At 40.6% G+C, this 19259-nt stretch overlaps 1 protein-coding gene across 3 annotated transcripts in view; it reads left to right on the forward strand.

The window, feature by feature from the left end:
* TUT7 (terminal uridylyl transferase 7) overlaps positions 1-19259 on the forward strand; it is a 125803-nt gene that overhangs the window by 67790 nt on the left and 38754 nt on the right. For all 3 annotated transcript variants that reach the window (XM_077474830.1, XM_077474828.1, XM_077474829.1), the window contains exons 14-20: positions 378-528; positions 2704-2790; positions 4108-4208; positions 11179-11236; positions 16578-16681; positions 16771-16860; positions 16936-17049. In XM_077474830.1, the coding sequence (XP_077330956.1) occupies positions 378-528; positions 2704-2790; positions 4108-4208; positions 11179-11236; positions 16578-16681; positions 16771-16860; positions 16936-17049 (705 nt within the window). The remainder of the gene's footprint in view (positions 1-377; positions 529-2703; positions 2791-4107; positions 4209-11178; positions 11237-16577; positions 16682-16770; positions 16861-16935; positions 17050-19259) is intronic.

The raw sequence follows: 19259 nt of genomic DNA on the forward strand, positions 1-19259 counted from the left end.
TTGTATTCAAGGACACTAGTCACAAGACCTCCTGCTATTCCTTAACCTCTTTAACCCTATGGCCAAATTCGATTAAATACAGGGGCTTGCATTTAGTGTAGGGCCACATCTAATTTAAATTCCAGAGAATGTGAACATATTTGGTTAACATGGTAATTGTAGCCCTGATGATGAAATTAAGTACTCCACTGTAAATTGATGTAAAGCCGTATAACGTTTAAGAATCATTGATGCTGGAATCTGAAGGATTCCTACAAACTGGCCAAAGGCTACAAAGTTGTGATTGGGTTGCATGCAGCTTAAAAAACACTGGTTTTATAGGCCAGCCATCTGAATTTCTTAATGTGTTCAATGTGTGTTTTATTTTTGGAACCTAGCTGCCTACTGTCGTGTGTAACTTGTGTAAGAAAGATGGACATCTTAAAAAAGATTGCCCTGAAGACTTTAAAAAAATTGAACTGGAACCCTTGCCACCTTTAACATCCAAGTTTTCCCAAATTTTGGATCAAGTTTGTATGCAGTGTTACAGTAAGTATACTCATTGTACTGTAATAGTTTTAGTATGTCCTGAAACTCCTCCATGGTTTAGCCATTTTAAAGCTTGTTGTAGACCTGTTTATTATAGCATGTCTATCACAAAGCAAAACATCTGTGTGATCTTGAGTAGTTATTTCCTAACTACATAGAACTTCTTGGACAGTGACACTGAACCCATTCAATTCCTTGCTGTCGAATTCATGTACAGCACGTGAGTAAGGAAAAACCTGCATCCATAGGGACCTTGTCACAGATGTTTTGCTTCATAACGGTCTAATCACTTGCCAACCACAATAAGCGTATATAGACGTTGCAGTTTGCAAGCTGTTAGTGGGATTTTGGCTGAAGAGATCGGCCATAACCCCAGTATTTTTCTTTACCTTTTTGACCCCCAGATCTCTCCATAAAAATGACCTGTCCCCCTTATTGCTATTACAAGGGATGTTTACAATCCTTGTAATGGGAATACAATTTAAAAGAAAAAAAAAGCTTAAAGGGACAGTTTAAAATTTCTTTGAAGCGCGCACATACGCAAGTCACGCATGCACATGTAAACGATATTCACACCACATGTAAGGTATTGCTGTAGAAGTTAAAGCAAGAGCAATAATTCTAGTGCTAGATCTCCTCTGTAACTTTAAAAAGCAAAAAGTTGGAGGTGAGCTATAGCTGCTGTTGTTGTATGGCCAACATTCCTCAATTCAATGAGAATACAATCCCCCCCCCCCTCCCTTAGGGTGGGACTTTATAGGCACAGACTGTGAAACAATATTAAAAATTCAAGTTAATATTTTATAGTGTCAAAAAGTAGTATTCGTATACAAAAGGATTATAAAAACATGGACCATTGGACCAGCCTAAATTAAACAGCTGCCAATAGAATGAAAAGCACACATGTGGACAAATACTGTTTGCATTTGTGAATCCTACGCGTTACGGCACAAACTAGACTCCTTCAGGGAGAATCCGATATGCAATTTAGTAACAATAATGGTCTAAAAAATATATAAATTATACATCCGTTAGATACTGAGAAAATACGGTGGCGAAAATAAAGAAGCATCCAATTGCTTTCCACATACTCACATGCCCGATGGTAAAATGTAGTCCAAAAAGTGTGGCAAAGATGACCGAATTTGGCCAGGAGATACAGTATGAAGTGGAGAAAGTCCAGAGGAAATCTGATCAGTAAAAACTGAACGCACAGCCACAAAATGCATACCGGGACCAAGATGGCGTGGCTGGGGGCAAAGAGCATTGAAAAGAGATGAGATGTCTAGATCTATATATTCTATATATCGCTATCATCTCCCCACCCGCTGATTTGCTTCTCTACTGGTCAGCGCCTCTGACAGCATACGCGCCCACAAAATATAGTTCCCTAGCTGACGTACGATTGCCATTCGCAGGAACGAGCTGAACTGCCACAGTATGACGGCGGCTGGTCGGCAAGTGGTTAAAGTGTATTTTCTCCAGCAATTTTCAATAACCGATGCGCAAATACTGTAAAAAAAAAAAAAATATTGCAATGGTCGCCATTTTATTTCTTAGGGTCTCTGTTAAAAAATTGTGTTTTGGGGTTATAAGAAATTTTCTAGCAAATAAAACTGATTTAAACTTGTAAACAAAGTGCCAGAAAAAGCGTGGTCCGCAAGTGGTTAAAGAAACCATAAATTGGCCAATTTATTGTGTGAGTGTACATTTTTTAGATGTGACCTAATGTAATCAATTTTTCTGTGCATGAAACGAAAACCTTTGCAATGGTGATAGAGTATTCATCCAAGGAAGGTGATGGTGGAAAACTTCTTTGACCACCCCCATGCTATCCTTTGACAAAAATGAAGGGCATGTTCATTTAGATTTTGGCTATATATATATATATATATATATATATATATATATATATATATATATATATATATATATATATATATATATATATATATATATATATATATATATATATATAACTCGGCTAATGATTTGGTCACCAGGCAGTGGGGTAATGTTGGATCTACGCAATTATCTATCCCTTTGATACTTATGATAGCAGGTTATTTATCAATGCGAATGTACTGAATCAAGCAAGTTGGCAACCATTATTTGTTAAAAGTGAACTGTTTAAATATATACTTGCCTTTCTTACCATTTACTCTTGTTCCATAGCGGATTTTTCTCCATCGGCACTAGAGGGTAAAGCCAGGGAACATATACGGCAGGATCTGGAAGATTTTATAAGACGTGACTTTCAGGGTAAATATGCAGACAGTACACACTCCGTACATCAGTTTAAATAAAAACCTGTACTGAGAGAAATCTATTTGGGCAACGTTTGTCAACTTTTAAAATTGCTAGTTTGTGCTAGCTATATCTCACTTCTCTCACTAGATCTCCGATTAGGGCACTGACCTGAAACTGGTCTGTGGCTCAAACCATTGGCTCAGCATGAGAGACAGATGGCTAGCCTTTGTAGAATGAGGTCAGCCTTCATATGGTCTCAGATGTTTTCTCTAAAACTGAACGCTGTGAATCCAGCCACTTTCTAAAATATGCTGGCTTACTATGATTTAGGGTCAACAAGTAAAGGGGGGAAAAAACGGGGGATGGGGAACAATTTAAATACAAAATGGGTAAATGGCTTCACGTTTTTGTCTGGGAAGCAATGAGCCTGGTATACAGCCTAATGGGCAGCGAGCATCTCACACAGTTACAGTACCTTTGGTGTAGTGTTGTCGTGCAAGACTGTATAACTCTCGTCTCCATCAGGCTACTGTTTTGCTTTCACCGTCACCTGGTGCTTTAAAGTTGTTGTGAACCCTTACATATAGAAAAGTTACTGGCCTAAGATGATGCACTGAGATGAACCAAATCCTCATACATTGTTGTACCTGTTTATCTGTCGTATTCTCTTCTCTACATCTGTTGACAGTGCTGAATTATAAATCTTGTTTTAGAGTTCAGAAAAAAGGGGCGTAGTGCTTGAAATTACTCTGCAGAACTCAGGAGAGCTCTAAGAGCTGATTGGAGGGAAGGGCCACCCCCCCCCCCTTTCACACAACACATGATCAGAGCTGATTCTGTCTGCTGGAGCTCCGCCCCCTGTCTTTATTTTTTATTTATTTATTTTTTATGTCAAGAAAACTTGTCAGAAGTAATTCATGCTGATAGAGGAACAAAGCAGAAAAAATGATTTTGGGCTCTTAATTGAGATAAGTACACATTATAGAAGGATATACTTTGTTCACATTTCATGCCTGAGGTTTGCAACCACTTTAACATGTGCTCTAAGATCCATCAAATTAATGTTCCGACCTCATCTGATGCCTGTTTCAGGCCTAAAGTTCTTCAGGTGGCTGTTTGAGCTGCAGATAGTCTTCCTTTTTCTGTTTTTAGTGGTCATCTTAGTTTGGGTTTGCTGTTACCCACCCCTCAGTTGCATAGTTTTTGAGATACAATGAACATTAGTCTATAACATTGGAAAGAAAATCTGATATTGTACAAACTGTAAAACCCCTTTTTTCTAACACGTTGCAATGAAATTTTAGATTTCTCCTTTTTTGTGTTCTACAGGAGCAAGACTTAACTTGTTTGGTTCATCAAAAAATGGCTTTGGGTTTATAGAAAGTGACTTGGATATTTGCCTGACATTTGATGGTCTTGAAACAGCTGAGGTATCCTTTTTATATGTACTTTACAATTCATAGTTTTTATCGTTTTGTGTTTGTGTATTAGATACAAATAATAGTTGATCTAAAAAGTCTACACATCCCTGTTAAAATGCCAGGTTTTTGAGATGTAAACAAATTGGACCAAGATTCCCTTATCCCCCATAATTTCTTCACCTTTTAAGTGCCCTAATTTGTGCAATTCAATAAAAATAAACTGCTCTCTTTAACTTGGGCACTAGTGTGTGCGGAACACCACATTTTGTATGGCTAAAATGGCATCACATCTACAGCGCAAGGGTGTACAGGCATGCGATGCTATTCCAGAAATCTCTGCATTTTGCGATCCATTTCAGGGGGTGTCAATTCAAGATTGGCACACGTAGCAGGTTGCATAGATGCCATGCGATTGCCATGTGGAGCAATTCAGGGGAATTGCCGCAAATCTTGTGTTTCCCGCATAGCATTAATGTGAACCAGGGCTTGGGCAGGGGTGGAGAACTATACAACTATAATGATAGAAAATAATTGGTCCTAACTTCCCAGTGACACCCTAAAACAGTAGGCACCTCACCCCCTTAAATGTCTGAAATTATATAACTAAAGGAGAAGGGGAAGGGGGATATAACAGGGGATTTTTCCACGGTGCAATAGAATACTAACAAAATATCATAAAAAATTTCATATAATTTTATTCAATGTTAAAATACATAAATACAAATGTATAAATTCAATAGTATACAGAGGGCAGTGAATACATAGCTATTAAACTTTGGGGGTTCCAAAAGTAAATGTTGATGAAATGAACGCACTTCTTCCCAACATGTTTCGCAATGAGCTTCTTCAGGGGAATGTGCAACTAACAGCAAAAAGAGTAATTAATAATTTTTATTGTGCAATGAATAAATCATACTACAGGCACAAAAGAAAAAAAACAAAAAAAAAAAAAACATTCTATTTCATATGAAAACACAAATTGTCCCAATGTGCGTGGTCTAATACAGCAGCGCTTACCCTGATCAAAAACTACACCGCAACCCCGGAACCGGCAAACGATGTTAAGAAATTGTTTGGGCGCCACACAGCCAAACCAAATGCCCCCCGGGCACAATGGAGGACACAGATGGGGGTAAGTCAGCGCTAAAAAGTAAGTTATGAAAATAAGTGAAAGAGCATTATGATAAATATAGGAAAATACATATTTTAATATATGATATTGGTTGGTATATTGTCCTCAAATCTATGAGGAAATACGGGCATAAGCCTCCATATTGTATTTGTTAGAAAAATATTTTTTCCAGTAGAAGACAATTGAGCAGTATAAAAGAGTTTTCTTCTCTGTGTAGGACTAATATTTGCAGACAATGTTTAAACTAATAATGACTCTGTATAGAATGTACAGAATAAGGGATAAGAAGTGTAGTAGAATAAATAAACAAAAATTATTTACCTGAAAATGAAAATAGACTAAAATGCATCAATACAGATACATAAACAACAAATTAGACCAGATAGATACACTGCTCAAGCAGGCTGGTGACTGCGGGACTATTACTTCCCTTGAATGGCTGTATTACCTAAAAATAGTTGAGATAAGCATAAGTCAGACTTTATAAGCTAATGACGAGTAAGGTATAGCCAAACAAGATATAACCTATAAATTACCCAAGAGTAGAGGATCCGACGGTGCAGCCATGTACGTGTCAAGCCTCTGACTGATTTTTCCCTGAGCAGCGCTGCTTATAACACCCCCATCCATCGAGCCGGCGTCTTACGTCACCGGCTCGATGCGGACACAATGAGGAGGGCAATGCGCATGTGCGGAGACCATAGCGCCGACGCACGAACTACATTGCCCATAATTCCGCAGTGCTGACTGATGTAGTGATCAGCTAGATGGTTGCCAGCTAGAGAGCTGGATGCGGAAGCGGGACAGTGTTGGCTCTCCACCCCCTGGGTGGAGCCGACACGGATGCAGAGAACTACTACTACGCTGACTTCTCTGCATCCGTGTCGGCTCCGCCCAGGGGGTGGAGAGCCAACACTGTCCCGCTTCCGCATCCAGCTCTCTAGCTGGCAACCATCTAGCTGATCACTACATCAGTCAGCACTGCGGAATTATGGGCAATGTAGTTCGTGCGTCGGCGCTATGGTCTCCGCCCATGCGCATTGCCCTCCTCATTGTGTCCGCATCGAGCCGGTGACGTAAGACGCCGGCTCGATGGATGGGGGTGTTATAAGCAGCGCTGCTCAGGGAAAAATCAGTCAGAGGCTTGACACGTACATGGCTGCACCGTCGGATCCTCTACTCTTGGGTAATTTATAGGTTATATCTTGTTTGGCTATACCTTACTCGTCATTAGCTTATAAAGTCTGACTTATGCTTATCTCAACTATTTTTAGGTAATACAGCCATTCAAGGGAAGTAATAGTCCCGCAGTCACCAGCCTGCTTGAGCAGTGTATCTATCTGGTCTAATTTGTTGTTTATGTATCTGTATTGATGCATTTTAGTCTATTTTCATTTTCAGGTAAATAATTTTTGTTTATTTATTCTACTACACTTCTTATCCCTTATTCTGTACATTCTATACAGAGTCATTATTAGTTTAAACATTGTCTGCAAATATTAGTCCTACACAGAGAAGAAAACTCTTTTATACTGCTCAATTGTCTTCTACTGGAAAAAATATTTTTCTAACAAATACAATATGGAGGCTTATGCCCGTATTTCCTCATAGATTTGAGGACAATATACCAACCAATATCATATATTAAAATATGTATTTTCCTATATTTATCATAATGCTCTTTCACTTATTTTCATAACTTACTTTTTAGCGCTGACTTACCCCCATCTGTGTCCTCCATTGTGCCCGGGGGGCATTTGGTTTGGCTGTGTGGCGCCCAAACAATTTCTTAACATCGTTTGCCGGTTCCGGGGTTGCGGTGTAGTTTTTGATCAGGGTAAGCGCTGCTGTATTAGACCACGCACATTGGGACAATTTGTGTTTTCATATGAAATAGAATGTTTTTTTTTTTTTTTTGTTTTTTTTCTTTTGTGCCTGTAGTATGATTTATTCATTGCACAATAAAAATTATTAATTACTCTTTTTGCTGTTAGTTGCACATTCCCCTGAAGAAGCTCATTGCGAAACATGTTGGGAAGAAGTGCGTTCATTTCATCAACATTTACTTTTGGAACCCCCAAAGTTTAATAGCTATGTATTCACTGCCCTCTGTATACTATTGAATTTATACATTTGTATTTATGTATTTTAACATTGAATAAAATTATATGAAATTTTTTATGATATTTTGTTAGTATTCTATTGCACCGTGGAAAAATCCCCTGTTATATCCCCCTTCCCCTTCTCCTTTAGTTATATAATTTTATACAACTATAATGTTGTGGCTGCATAAGTGTACACATGCTTTTATAATTAGGGATGTGAACCAGTGTGAATGTGCAGCTGAATACAGCTGAAATAAACTCTGCGCCACTTAATATATACCTAGTGAAAAAAATTATTTAAATTAAGTAGAAGAAAACTGTGACATTGATTATTAATTTTAGAGCTGCTCCCTAGCCACTTCCCGACCGCCGCACGACGATGTACGTCGACAGAATGGCACGGGCAGGCATATGGGCGTACATGTACGTCCCTGCCTTCCCGCGGGTCGGGGGCCCGATCGGGCCCCTGCCCGGTGCCCGCGGCGGTTGGTATTCGTTCGGGAGCGATCCCGGACGAGGGGACGGCCATTCATTCATGGCCACCCCCTCGCGATCGCTCCCGACGAATAGAAAGTCTTCGTGACATCACTTCCTCTCCTGTAATGTAAACACAGGAGAGGAAGTGATGTAATCTCTCCTCCGTGTCGGTATTTTTCGTTCCGACACCGAGGAGAGAGGATCGGTGAGTTGCACCAACACGACACTACACAGTAGAAAATGCCAGGCACACTCACACCCCCCCGATCACCCCCCCAATTACCCCTGCCCCCCAGTCACAGTGACACCAATGTAATTTTTTTTTTCTTTTTATTTTTTTTTGCATTGGTGTCATTTGTGACTGTAATAACTGTTAGGGCAGTTAGGGTTAGCCCCCTTTAGTTCTAATGTACCCCCCTAACCCCCCCAATAAAGGTTTAACCCCGTGATCACCCCCGTCGCCAGTGTCACTAAGGCTGGGTTCACATTGCAGCGGTTTATGAGAACGAATGTGATTCGCACCGCACTGCAGTGCAAATCACATCCGATCTCTGTGCGATTCGAGTTCAGCCATTCGCCGCACCCGCCGCAAATTCGCACGGGACCCTTTTTTTGGTCCGCAGCAGAATCGGATCGCATGGGTGTTCACACCATGCGATCCGAGTTTGCAGATCGCACTGCGATATGCAAACTGATCTGGGGGTGTCATTAACATTTCACTGACACTCCCAGCAGTTCGCATAGGGCAGTGTGAACTGCCGCCGGGAGGCATGCGATGCGGGAACCCGCCGCGGATTCGTGGCGTTCCCGCATCACTCCAGTGTGAACCCAGCCTAATAAGCGATCGTTTTTCTGATCGCTGTATTAGTGTCACAGGTGACGCTAGTTAGGCAGGTAGGTATTTGGGTTCGCCGCAGCTTTTTATAGCGCCAGGGACCCCCATATACTACCGCATAAAGCCCCCTGATTGCCCCCTAGTTAACCCTTTCACCAGTGATCACCATATAACTGTTACGGGTGACGCTGGTTGGTTAGTTATTTTTTTATAGTTTCAGGGCACCCGCCATTTATTACCTAGTCTCACTAGTGTACCCCTAAATTTAGGGGTGTCTACTTTCCAAAATGGGGTCATTTGGGGGGGGGGGTTTGTGCCATCTTGGCATTTTATGGCCTTCAAAACTGTAACGCCCTTAGAAAGCCTGAAGGCGGTGCTTGGTTTTCGGGGCCCCGTACGCGGCTAGGCTCCCAAAAAGTCCCACATATGTGGTATCCCCGTACTCAGAAGAAGCAGCAGAATTTATTTTGGGGTGTCATTTCACATATGCCCATGGCATGCGTGAGCAATATATCATTTAGTGACAACTTTGTGAAAAAAAAAAAAAAAGTTTGTAATTTTACCGCAACTTGTGGCAAAATATAAAATATTCCATGGACTCAACATGCCTCTCAGCAAATAGCTTGGGGTGTCTACTTTCTAAAATGGGGTCATTTGTGGGGGTTTTGTGCCATCTTGGCATTTTATGGCCTTCAAAACTGTAATAGGTAGTGAGGAGTGAAGTCAAATATTTACGCCCTTAGAAAACCTGAAGGCGGTTCTTGGTTTTCGGGGCCCCGTACGCGGCTAGGCTCCCAAAAAATCCCACACATGTGGTATCCCCGTACTCAGGAGAAGCAGCAGAATTTATTTTGGGGTGTCATTTCACATATGCCCATAGCATGTGTGAGCAATATATCATTTAGTGACAACTTTGTGTAAAAAAAAAAAAAAAAAAAAAAATGTTTGTTTTTGTCATTATTCAATCGCTTGAGGCAAAAAAATAAAATATTCAATGGGCTCAACATGCCACTTACCAATTTCCTTAGGGGGTCTACTTTCCAAAATGGGGTCATTTGGGGGGGTTTTGTACTGCCCTGCCATTTTAGCACCTCAAGAAATGAGATAGGCAGTCGTAAACTAAAAGCTGCGTAAATTCCAGAAAACGTACCTTAGTTTGTAGATGTGACAACTTTTGCGCAAACCAATAAATATACAATTATTGACTTTTTTTTTACCAAAGACATGTGGCTGAATACATTTTGGCCTAAATGTATGACTAAAATTGAGTTTATTGGATTTTTCTAATAAAAAGTAGAAAATATCATTTTTTTTCAAAATTTGCGGTCTTTTTACGTTTATATCGCAAAAAATAAAAATCGCAGAGGCAATCAAATACCATCAAAAGAAAGCTCTATTTGTGGGAAGAAAAGGACGCAAATTTTGTTTGGGTACAACATTGCATGACCGCGCAATTACCAGTTAAAGCAGCGCAGTGCCAAATTGTAAAAAGACCTCTGGTCATTTACCAGCAAAATGGTCCGGTCTGAAAGTGGCTAGAAAGGATCAAAGAAGAGCTACTTAATTGCTGTGAACTAGTGATAATAGAGGCGCTCCTGTGAACAATATTAATTATCTAAATATTTAATTCGTATAGTTGTTAAAGTAGAATCTCCCACAATACCACAAACATCAATATTAAAAGCAATTATGCGTGCATATATAACAAAAAATTGCAACAAAAACTCAAATTAATTATATAGTCCCATTTAGATATTTAGGAAAAAACGTATATCAAAAGTCCATACAGGTGACTGTACACCACAAAGTAAGATTGTGATACACTCCAATTTAATATAGTTTCCAGAATGCAGTAACATCTTCTGAAGATGTTTAGAGATCCCTTCACCACAGATTTCAGCACGCAGGCACCCAATAGTGATGGTAAAATCTCCTTACCAGATTGTAATGACTACTTTAATTAAAAAGATGGCTGCGCTTATGCAGGTTTGTGCCTGCTCACATAGAATGACATGGCATCTATAGATATCACTTCCTCCTCATAGGCTCAGACGGGGCATAATGAAAGAGCAGAATAGCCATAGCGCAATACTGTTTAATTAAAACTTAATTTAAAACCTGAAGCCAAAAGGCTGCTTGCATTACAGTGCCCAACCTGGCACTGGGGCTGCTTGTTTTTAGGTTTCCTCGTAATTCCTTGTTGTGTGCAGCATGCGTTCCACCGAGTACAGCCGACAACCAGGCAAGCTGGAAATTGCGTCAAAAACTTGACCAGGTACCACCTCAACGTTTTTTAGTTTACACGTCCTCTACTTCGAGGCGGTACCTGGTCATGTTTTTCACGCAATTTCCGTCTTGCCTGGTTGTCGGCTGTATTCAACTGTTTATGCTTTTAACTTTTTATTTCATTTATTTTTCTTATTTTTAAAGGCTCTGGATTCGATACGGACAATTGAAGAATTGGCAAGACATCTTCGCAAACATCAAGGTATAGTTCTACTGGAAATATAAAACTTTGAACATTGACTTAATTTTTCTAGTCCTTTTAGGCTCCATTTACACATGAGCATAGCGATTTTTACTGCCGTTTTTCATGCATTAAGGTTTTTTGCGGCTTTTAACAAGCATTTTACAGCTTCAAAAAACGTAATCTGCCAAAAGGAAGCTCCTTTACTTTTACAGAGCTTCAGGCATTTTGCTTTAGGAGACAGAATTCTCAGATGTGAACAGGGGACATTGAAAGTAATGGGATTTGGCTTGTTGAGCGTTTTAGAGCTACAAGCTAGGCTGGTCATACTTTATACAATTTTCCTTTTAGCTTTACCAAAAGCATATAATATGAGGTCAAAACCTAAATCTTTTCATTTTGTGAAATAGTCAGGCAGGCCTTTGCATTACATAGTTGAAGGTAGATCTAAAGAAAATTGTATAATGTATGGCCAGCCTTGGTGTCCTTATTAACCGCGCAAATCGCCGTAGGTGAAAGTCTTGCTCATACGCGGATTTCTGTGGGCATGCGCCGATTGACCAGCGGGGGGAGCCAATCAGCGGGAGAGTCCGCCGGCACCTGCAATCGTTCCCTGTAAAGACAGAATGGGGATTTGCCTGGGCAAACAAGGCAGATCTCTCCATTCTGTCTGGGGATGATCTTGTCTTTTTGCTATGCAGGAAGAAGGATCTTTATCCCAAGCAGTTAGTAAACACACCCAGGGAACACAGTTAACCTTTTGATCACCCCTGATAACTCTTTCCCTGCCAGTGTCATTAGTACAATGTATTTGCATATTTTTAGCACTGATCACTGTAAATGTCACTGGTTCCCAAAAAAGTGTCAAATGTCAGTTAGGTGTCCGATCTGTCTACCGCAATGTTGCAGTCCCACTAAAAATCGCTGTTCACCCACATTATAAATAACAAAATGCCATAAATCTTTTCCCTATTTTGTGGACAGTAAAACTACTTTTTTGCAAACCAATCAATGTACACTTATTGTGTTATTTTTGGTAAAAAAAAAAAAAAGTAGTAAAAAAACATATTGGCCTAAATTGATGAAAAAATTTGATTAAAAAAAAAATAAAAAAAATTTATTGGGTATACAGCAGAAAATACATTTATTGTTTATAGCGCAAAAAAAAAAAAATTGCAGAGGTGATCAAATACCAGCGAGGGAAAAAGACATACATTTTATTTGGGTACAGCATCGCTCGCCCCCACACAATTGTTAAAGTACAACAGTGCCGTAGCTCAAAAAATGGCCTGGTCATTAAGGGGGTAAATCCTACCGGTGGTTAAAGAACAACTCCAGCATGGTGATTAAATCTGTACTTTAGTCCTGTATAGTCAGTTAACCACCTGACCTCAAAGATTTAACCCCCCCCCTTGTGACCAGGTCACTTTTTGTGATATGGCACTGCGTTACTTTAACTGACAATTGCCCGGTTATGCAGCGCTATACCCAAATTTTTGTCTGTCTTCCTATTGGATCATTTAAATAAAAAACTAAAAAGTGGTGCGTGCAAAATTATTCGGCCCCTTTACTTTCAGTGCAGCAAGCTCACTCCAGAAGTTCAGCGAGCATCTCTGAATGATCCAATGTTGTCCTAAATGACTGATGGTGATAAATAGAATCCACCTGTGTGTAATCAAGTCTCTGTATAAATGCACCTGCTCTGTGATAGTCTCAGGGTTCTGTTGAAAGTGCAGAGAGCATCATGAAGACCAAGGAACACACCAGGCAGGTCCGTAATACTGTTGTGGAGAAGTTTAAAGCCGGATTTGGATACAAAAAAGATTTCCCAAGGAGCACTGTGCAAGCGAACATTTTGAAATGGAAGGAGTATCAGACCACTGCAAATCTACCAAGACCTGGCCATCCCTCTAAACTTTCAGCTCAGACAAGGAGAAGACTGATCAGAGATGCAGCCAAGAGGCCCATGATCACTCTGGATGAACTGCAGAGAACTACAGCTGAGGTGGGAGTCTGTCCATAGGACAACAATCAGTCGTACACTGCGCAAATCTGGCCTTTATGGAAGTGGCAAGAAAGCCATTTCTCAAAGATATCCATAAAGTCTCGTCTCAAGTTTGCCACAAGCCACCTGGGAGACACACCAAACATGTGGAAGAAGGTGCTCTGGTCAGATGAAACCAAAATCCAACTTTTTGCTCACAATGCAAAACGATATGTTTGGCGTAAAAGCAACACAGCTCATCACCCTCAACACACCATCCCCACTGTCAAACATGGTGGCAGCATCATGGTTTGGGCCTGCTTTTCTTCAGCAGGGACAGGGAAGATGGTTAAAATTGAGGGGAAGATGGATGCAGCCAAATACAGGACCATTCTGGATGAAAACCTGTTGGAGTCTGCAAAAGACCTGAAACTGGGACGGAGATTTATCTTCCAACAAGACAATGATCCCAAACATACAGCAAAATCTACAAAGTAATGGTTCACAAATAAACGTATCCAGGTGTTAGAATGGCCAAGTCAAAGTCCAGACCTGAATCCAATCGAGAATCTATGGAAAGAGCTGAAAACTGCTGTTCACAAACGCTCTCCATCCAACCTCACTGAGCTCGAGCTGTTTTGCAAGGAAGAATGGGCAAGAATTTCAGTCTCTCGATGTGCAAAACTGATAGAGACATACCCCAAGCGACTTGCAGCTGTAATCGCACCAAAAAGTGGCTCTACAAAGTATTAACGCAAGGGGGGCGAATTATTTTGCACGCCCCACTTTTCATTTTTTTTTATTAGTTAAAGTTTCAAAAATCCAATAGATTTCGTTCCACTTCACAATTGTGTCCCACTTGTTGGTGATTCTTCACAAAAAATAAAGGTTGAAAAGTTCAAGGGGGGCCGAATACTTTCGCAAGGCACTGTATTTAAAATCAAATAATATTTTTTGGCAATAACATGGTATGGGTGGATTTCTGCCAGTCCACAGGGTGTCATACCCCTTCAGCCTGTGTCTTAGAATAAGAGGGATGTGAACCCTCAGTTAATCTACATGTAATATCCCACCCCTATTGTATTTAGCTGGTTAATGAGCTTGGAGGAGGAAGAGTGAGCTGTCATTTGCTTCTGTGTATACACCCGCATGCTTGTCTCTGTAGTCAAATTGACAGCTCAGATGTTATAGGGAGGTAATCGTCAGCATAGAAACTCACTGAAAACTGAACATGTGCAGATGTGTCACCACAGCTGCAAATCCCTAACTGAATTGGGGACATGGACAGAAGGTGGACATGGAGAGCAGCAGGCTCAACCAGTTTTTTTTTGTTTGTTTTTTTTTTTTAATGCAAGTTTTGTGACACTTGTAAACTTTTTCTAAAACGCACTGTTTTAATATCTGTGGTCGTCATTTTCCACTGGATAATCCTCAATCCCCTGGCTCCAGGAGGAGATCTGAGAAGCAGGGACATCACTTCCTGTTAGTGTTTTGTCACTGCTCACTGTGAGATTACACGTCCCATAATGTTCTGAGATTTGGAGTGAGAGGGTGGAACTGTGGATGAGTGTGGGTAGGATGAAAGTGCTACTCAGTCTTCTGACTCTGCCCACCCACATTGCTGTGCTTTGCTCTCACTCATGTTCTTTTGCCAGGACATTAACAGTGCAATATTTGTTATGAATGTGATGGGCACTTCATATGTGGTGTTCACACCCTGATCTGTCATTGAACGTGTGAGGTCATAGGTGGTGGAACAGACCAAGAGTGTGCTGGCCCATCAATCTTAACTATGCAGCATAGTGGTTGGATCAGACCGGGAGTTTGACTCCTGGGTCCACTCACTGCAGCGAGGAGCAACATGATTCTGTAGCCCGTCTTTATAAAGAACTACATGGGAATGTTCAAGATTGGTGGTCCAGGGGATATATAATGGCCACCAGACTTTTGAATAGGATATGAGGGGGGCTGAGGTGTTTTCACTCAACAAAAAGGCTGGGTTTCTCACAGGCATTAGGACTGTGCTCTGTAAAACCAACAATTTTAAATACAGAAGCACCTGTAGACATACAGTGTCATATAAGTTCATCCTGGAGTTCAGCTTTAAACTATATGTCCAGGCATAATCAAAAAAAAGTCACCCTGGGACTTTAAATTAGGTGTTCAGTTAGCCACTGAGTAACAAGAGTAATAGTAGTATAAATGCTTACTAAAATTAAGGTACGTACATGGATAATATAGCAAATTAGCTCAGCCAATGGATTTGCATATACTAAAGAGAATAAATAAAGTTGATACAAACATTATACAATGCAGTATATACAAATGCATGCATCAGAAAACCCGACGCGCGTTTCGTGAGATCATTGCTCGCTCATCAGGGGTCGATGCGGATGAGATGTATCTAAATAGACAAAAAGATGCGTCACAGTAGTAAATGTAAGAACAATGGCAGAATGGGCCAGAGCAAAACGGCCCAATACTTAACAATGAACGAAACCAGAGTTTCCATCGCTGAACCCCCAAATTGTCTATCAAGTTACATACTGAAACAATTAGGACCATTCACCTTTACCCATGCCATGTCTGCTGTCTGGCATTCCCCTTGGGGGGTACCCATGTTAGTCTTCTCCCTCTCAGCTCCCGGGCCATACTCTGGCTGCTGCCATCCATTTGGGGGTTCAGCGATGGAAACTCTGGTTTCGTTCATTGGTAAGTATTGGACTGTTTTTCTCTGGCCCATTCTGCCATTGTTCTTACATTTACTACTGTGATGCATCTTTTTGTCTATTTAGATACATCTCATCCAAATCGACCCCTGATGAGCGAGCAATGATCTCACGAAACGCACGTCGGGTTTTCTAATGCATGCATTTGTATATACTGCATTGTATAATGTCTGTATCAACTTTATTCTCTTTTTATTATGTGCAAATCCATTGGCTGAGCTAATATGCTATGTTATCCATGTATGTACCTTAATTTTAGTAAGCATTTATATGATTACTCTTGTTACTTAGTGGCTAACTGTGACCACCATTTAAAGTCCCAGGGCGACAATTGTTGTTTTTTTTTTTTTTTTTTTTTTTTTTTTGTATATAAGGATGGAGGTGCATCACTGGTGACTGCAGGCCTTTTGTTTTGGTTCTATGTCCAGGCATACTCAAGTTACACCAAACCTCTTTTTGCTCCAGAGCATGTCCCAGAACTTGGTAATTGGCAGAGTAATTGGTTTACTAATGAAGTAGAGCATATGCACTTTGGAAAACAAATTTTCACTTGGCTTAATGAGTGCAGAGAAGAAGGTTTTGTTTTGCCCTTGACTGGTCTCGAGGCTTGTTTTTGCAAAGATTAATACAAAGCGCTTTTTATATTTAGGGCTGAGGAATATCCTTCCTATCACCACAGCAAAAGTGCCAATTGTAAAATTCTACCATGTAAGAAGTGGCCTTGAAGGAGACATCAGTTTATATAACACATTGGTGAGTATTTCTAGTTTGTTTGTTTTTTTAAAGATAGGCAGTTTCAGCTAGTTTGTAACGTATTCACTAACTTTTTGTTTCTCTCCTAGGCTCTTCATAACACTAGGCTTTTGGCATCTTATGCTGCTATAGATCCTAGAGTAAAATACCTTTGTTACATCATGAAGGTGTTCACTAAGGTACGCCTGTAATTTCAACTGCATATACTATACATGTGGTTATTGTATAAGTGCCATAATTCTTGTTTTCTGTAGGTGTGTGACATTGGAGATGCTTCCAGAGGCAGTCTGTCTTCATATGCATATACTCTTATGGTGCTATACTTCCTGCAACAGAGGGATCCACCTGTTATCCCTGTTCTCCAAGAGGTAAGGCAGTCTGCATATTATATAGACATGAATTGCCAAAAGTTCAGCCCGTGACAACTCTTTGCAAATGGATTTACACTGTTATGGAACTTTACATAATTTACAATGCGGAGTTAACGTGTAAGCGCAAAAATATAAAAACATGTCTGTCTCTCTAGCAGTAACGGAAACAATTTTTATTTATTTTTATTTTTTGGTCACTTCCTGACCATGCTGTTTATCCTGCATTGAAATTGCACTCCACAGTAGCTGAACAGTGGATGGAATAATCCTAGGTCACGTAGTTTAAACCACTTTGAAACCAGATTTTTACCCCCTTCCTGCCCAGGTCAGTTTTCAGAGATGTCACGCTTTGAATAACAATTAGTAATTCATGCAACTCTGTACCCAAATTAATTTAATATCCTTTTTTTTTTTTTTTTTTAAGAAATGGCTTTCTTTTGATGGTATTTAACCACTTGCTGACTGCATATTTACTGCAGCAGTTCGGGCTGGCCACCCGCGATCATTCCCAAGAGGCACAAACCAGGCAGATCCCAATTCTGGCAGGAGAGAAGATGGAGATCTTGGGCTCCTGCTAAGCAGGAACACCGATCTGTCTTCAATTAGTCAGCCCATCCCCCACACAGTTGGCAAGAACCAGCTAGGCACACGTGTAACCCTTTGATCGCTTCTGATCACTCCTCTGCCAGTGTCATTAGTACTGATCACTGTATTTGTGTCACTGGTCCCCAAAAAATTTGTCCGGTGTCCGATTTTGTCTGCCGCAATGTTGCAATCCCGCTATTTTTTTCCCCCCAAAAATATGTAGCTGTATATATTGGCCTAAATTGATAAAGAAATTGAATTTTTCGAAAAAATGTTTTTATTGGATTTGTGTTATAGCAGAAAGTAAAAAAATGCTTTTCTTTATCATACATCATGGGACACAGAGCCACAGTAATTACTGTATGGGTTATATGGCACCTTCAGGTGATGGACACTGGCACACCCTAGACAGGAAGTTCCATTCCTCATATAACCCCTCCCCCTTACCAGGAGTACCTCAGGTTTTTTTTCGCCAGTGCCTTAGGTGTTGGTCACCAGTAAAGATGTGCTGTGCTGAGCTCCACTGGAATATTCCTTTCTGGGGCAAGCTATGCTACCGGATCCACTCAGTGTCTTTTCTAGGCCGAATTGAATAGTACCCAGGCCTCGTGACCGAAGAAACAAGATTTTGCCTGTAACGCTTCTCTTTATAGAAAGCTGGACCCCGGGATCCAGTATGTATGTATGTATGTATGTATATATATATATATATATATATATATATATATATATATATATATATATATATATATATATATATATATATATATATTATATATATATATATATTATATATTATATATATATATATAATATAAAAAATTTCAGCCATATTCCTGGCGCGGTGATTTACAGGCCCAGGGATGTGTGGATCCCTTGCTAAAAAGGGGCCCCAATTCCTGAAGGTTTTTTAATGGAGCCTAATGTGAGTGGTGAAGATTGGGTCTGTTTTACCACAGAACCCTCCAGCTGGATAAGGTAAGGGAGATTCCTAAGGAGTTTTCCTAATTTTTGTGGGGTTTCTCCTTTGAAGTAAATGTCATGCCTATAGTCACCATCGGGGGCGTCAAGAGCACGTACCTGATTCCATGCTTGTCTCACAAGCTGCATGCTTCCTCCGGCCCAAGCTCCAGGGAAGACGTGGGAAGGTTGTGTTTATTTTTTTTTTTCTCCTTGGAATGTCCACCTGGATAGCTTCACTCCAGGAGGCAGAGGGAGCATGGCTCAGTCAGTCGGTGTGCTGCGCTACTCCCGCCACCATTCCAATGGTTCCTTTCGCAGCTCTCCTCCACCCCTCCTCCATGCGATCCAGTCAGATCAGAGCCCGCTCGCGCTGGAAAAAAGTCTATTTTGAAAAAGATGGGGGGAGGGGGGGGGCCCGGTGGGTGGTCGGAGGAAGGGGCTTACGTGGGCTGTGTAGCTATAAAGTGCACCTTTTTTCAGGTGCATACAGCTGAGGAGGGACGCAGAGTGGACTGGTGGCATGTGAGTGTTGGTTACACAGACATTATCAGAGCACAGCATCGGGCTGAGCTTAATAGCAGCGGCAGTTGCTGGACTATTGCTCAGAAGTGGGTGCTTTCTTTCTTTTTTTTTTTTTTTTTTTTTTTTTTCCGGTAGTA

Source organism: Lithobates pipiens, unplaced genomic scaffold, assembly GCF_037356315.1.
Source record: "Lithobates pipiens isolate NorthernLeopardFrog02 unplaced genomic scaffold, aLitPip1_a1.2 Scaffold_13, whole genome shotgun sequence".
Lineage (NCBI taxonomy): Eukaryota > Metazoa > Chordata > Amphibia > Anura > Ranidae > Lithobates > Lithobates pipiens.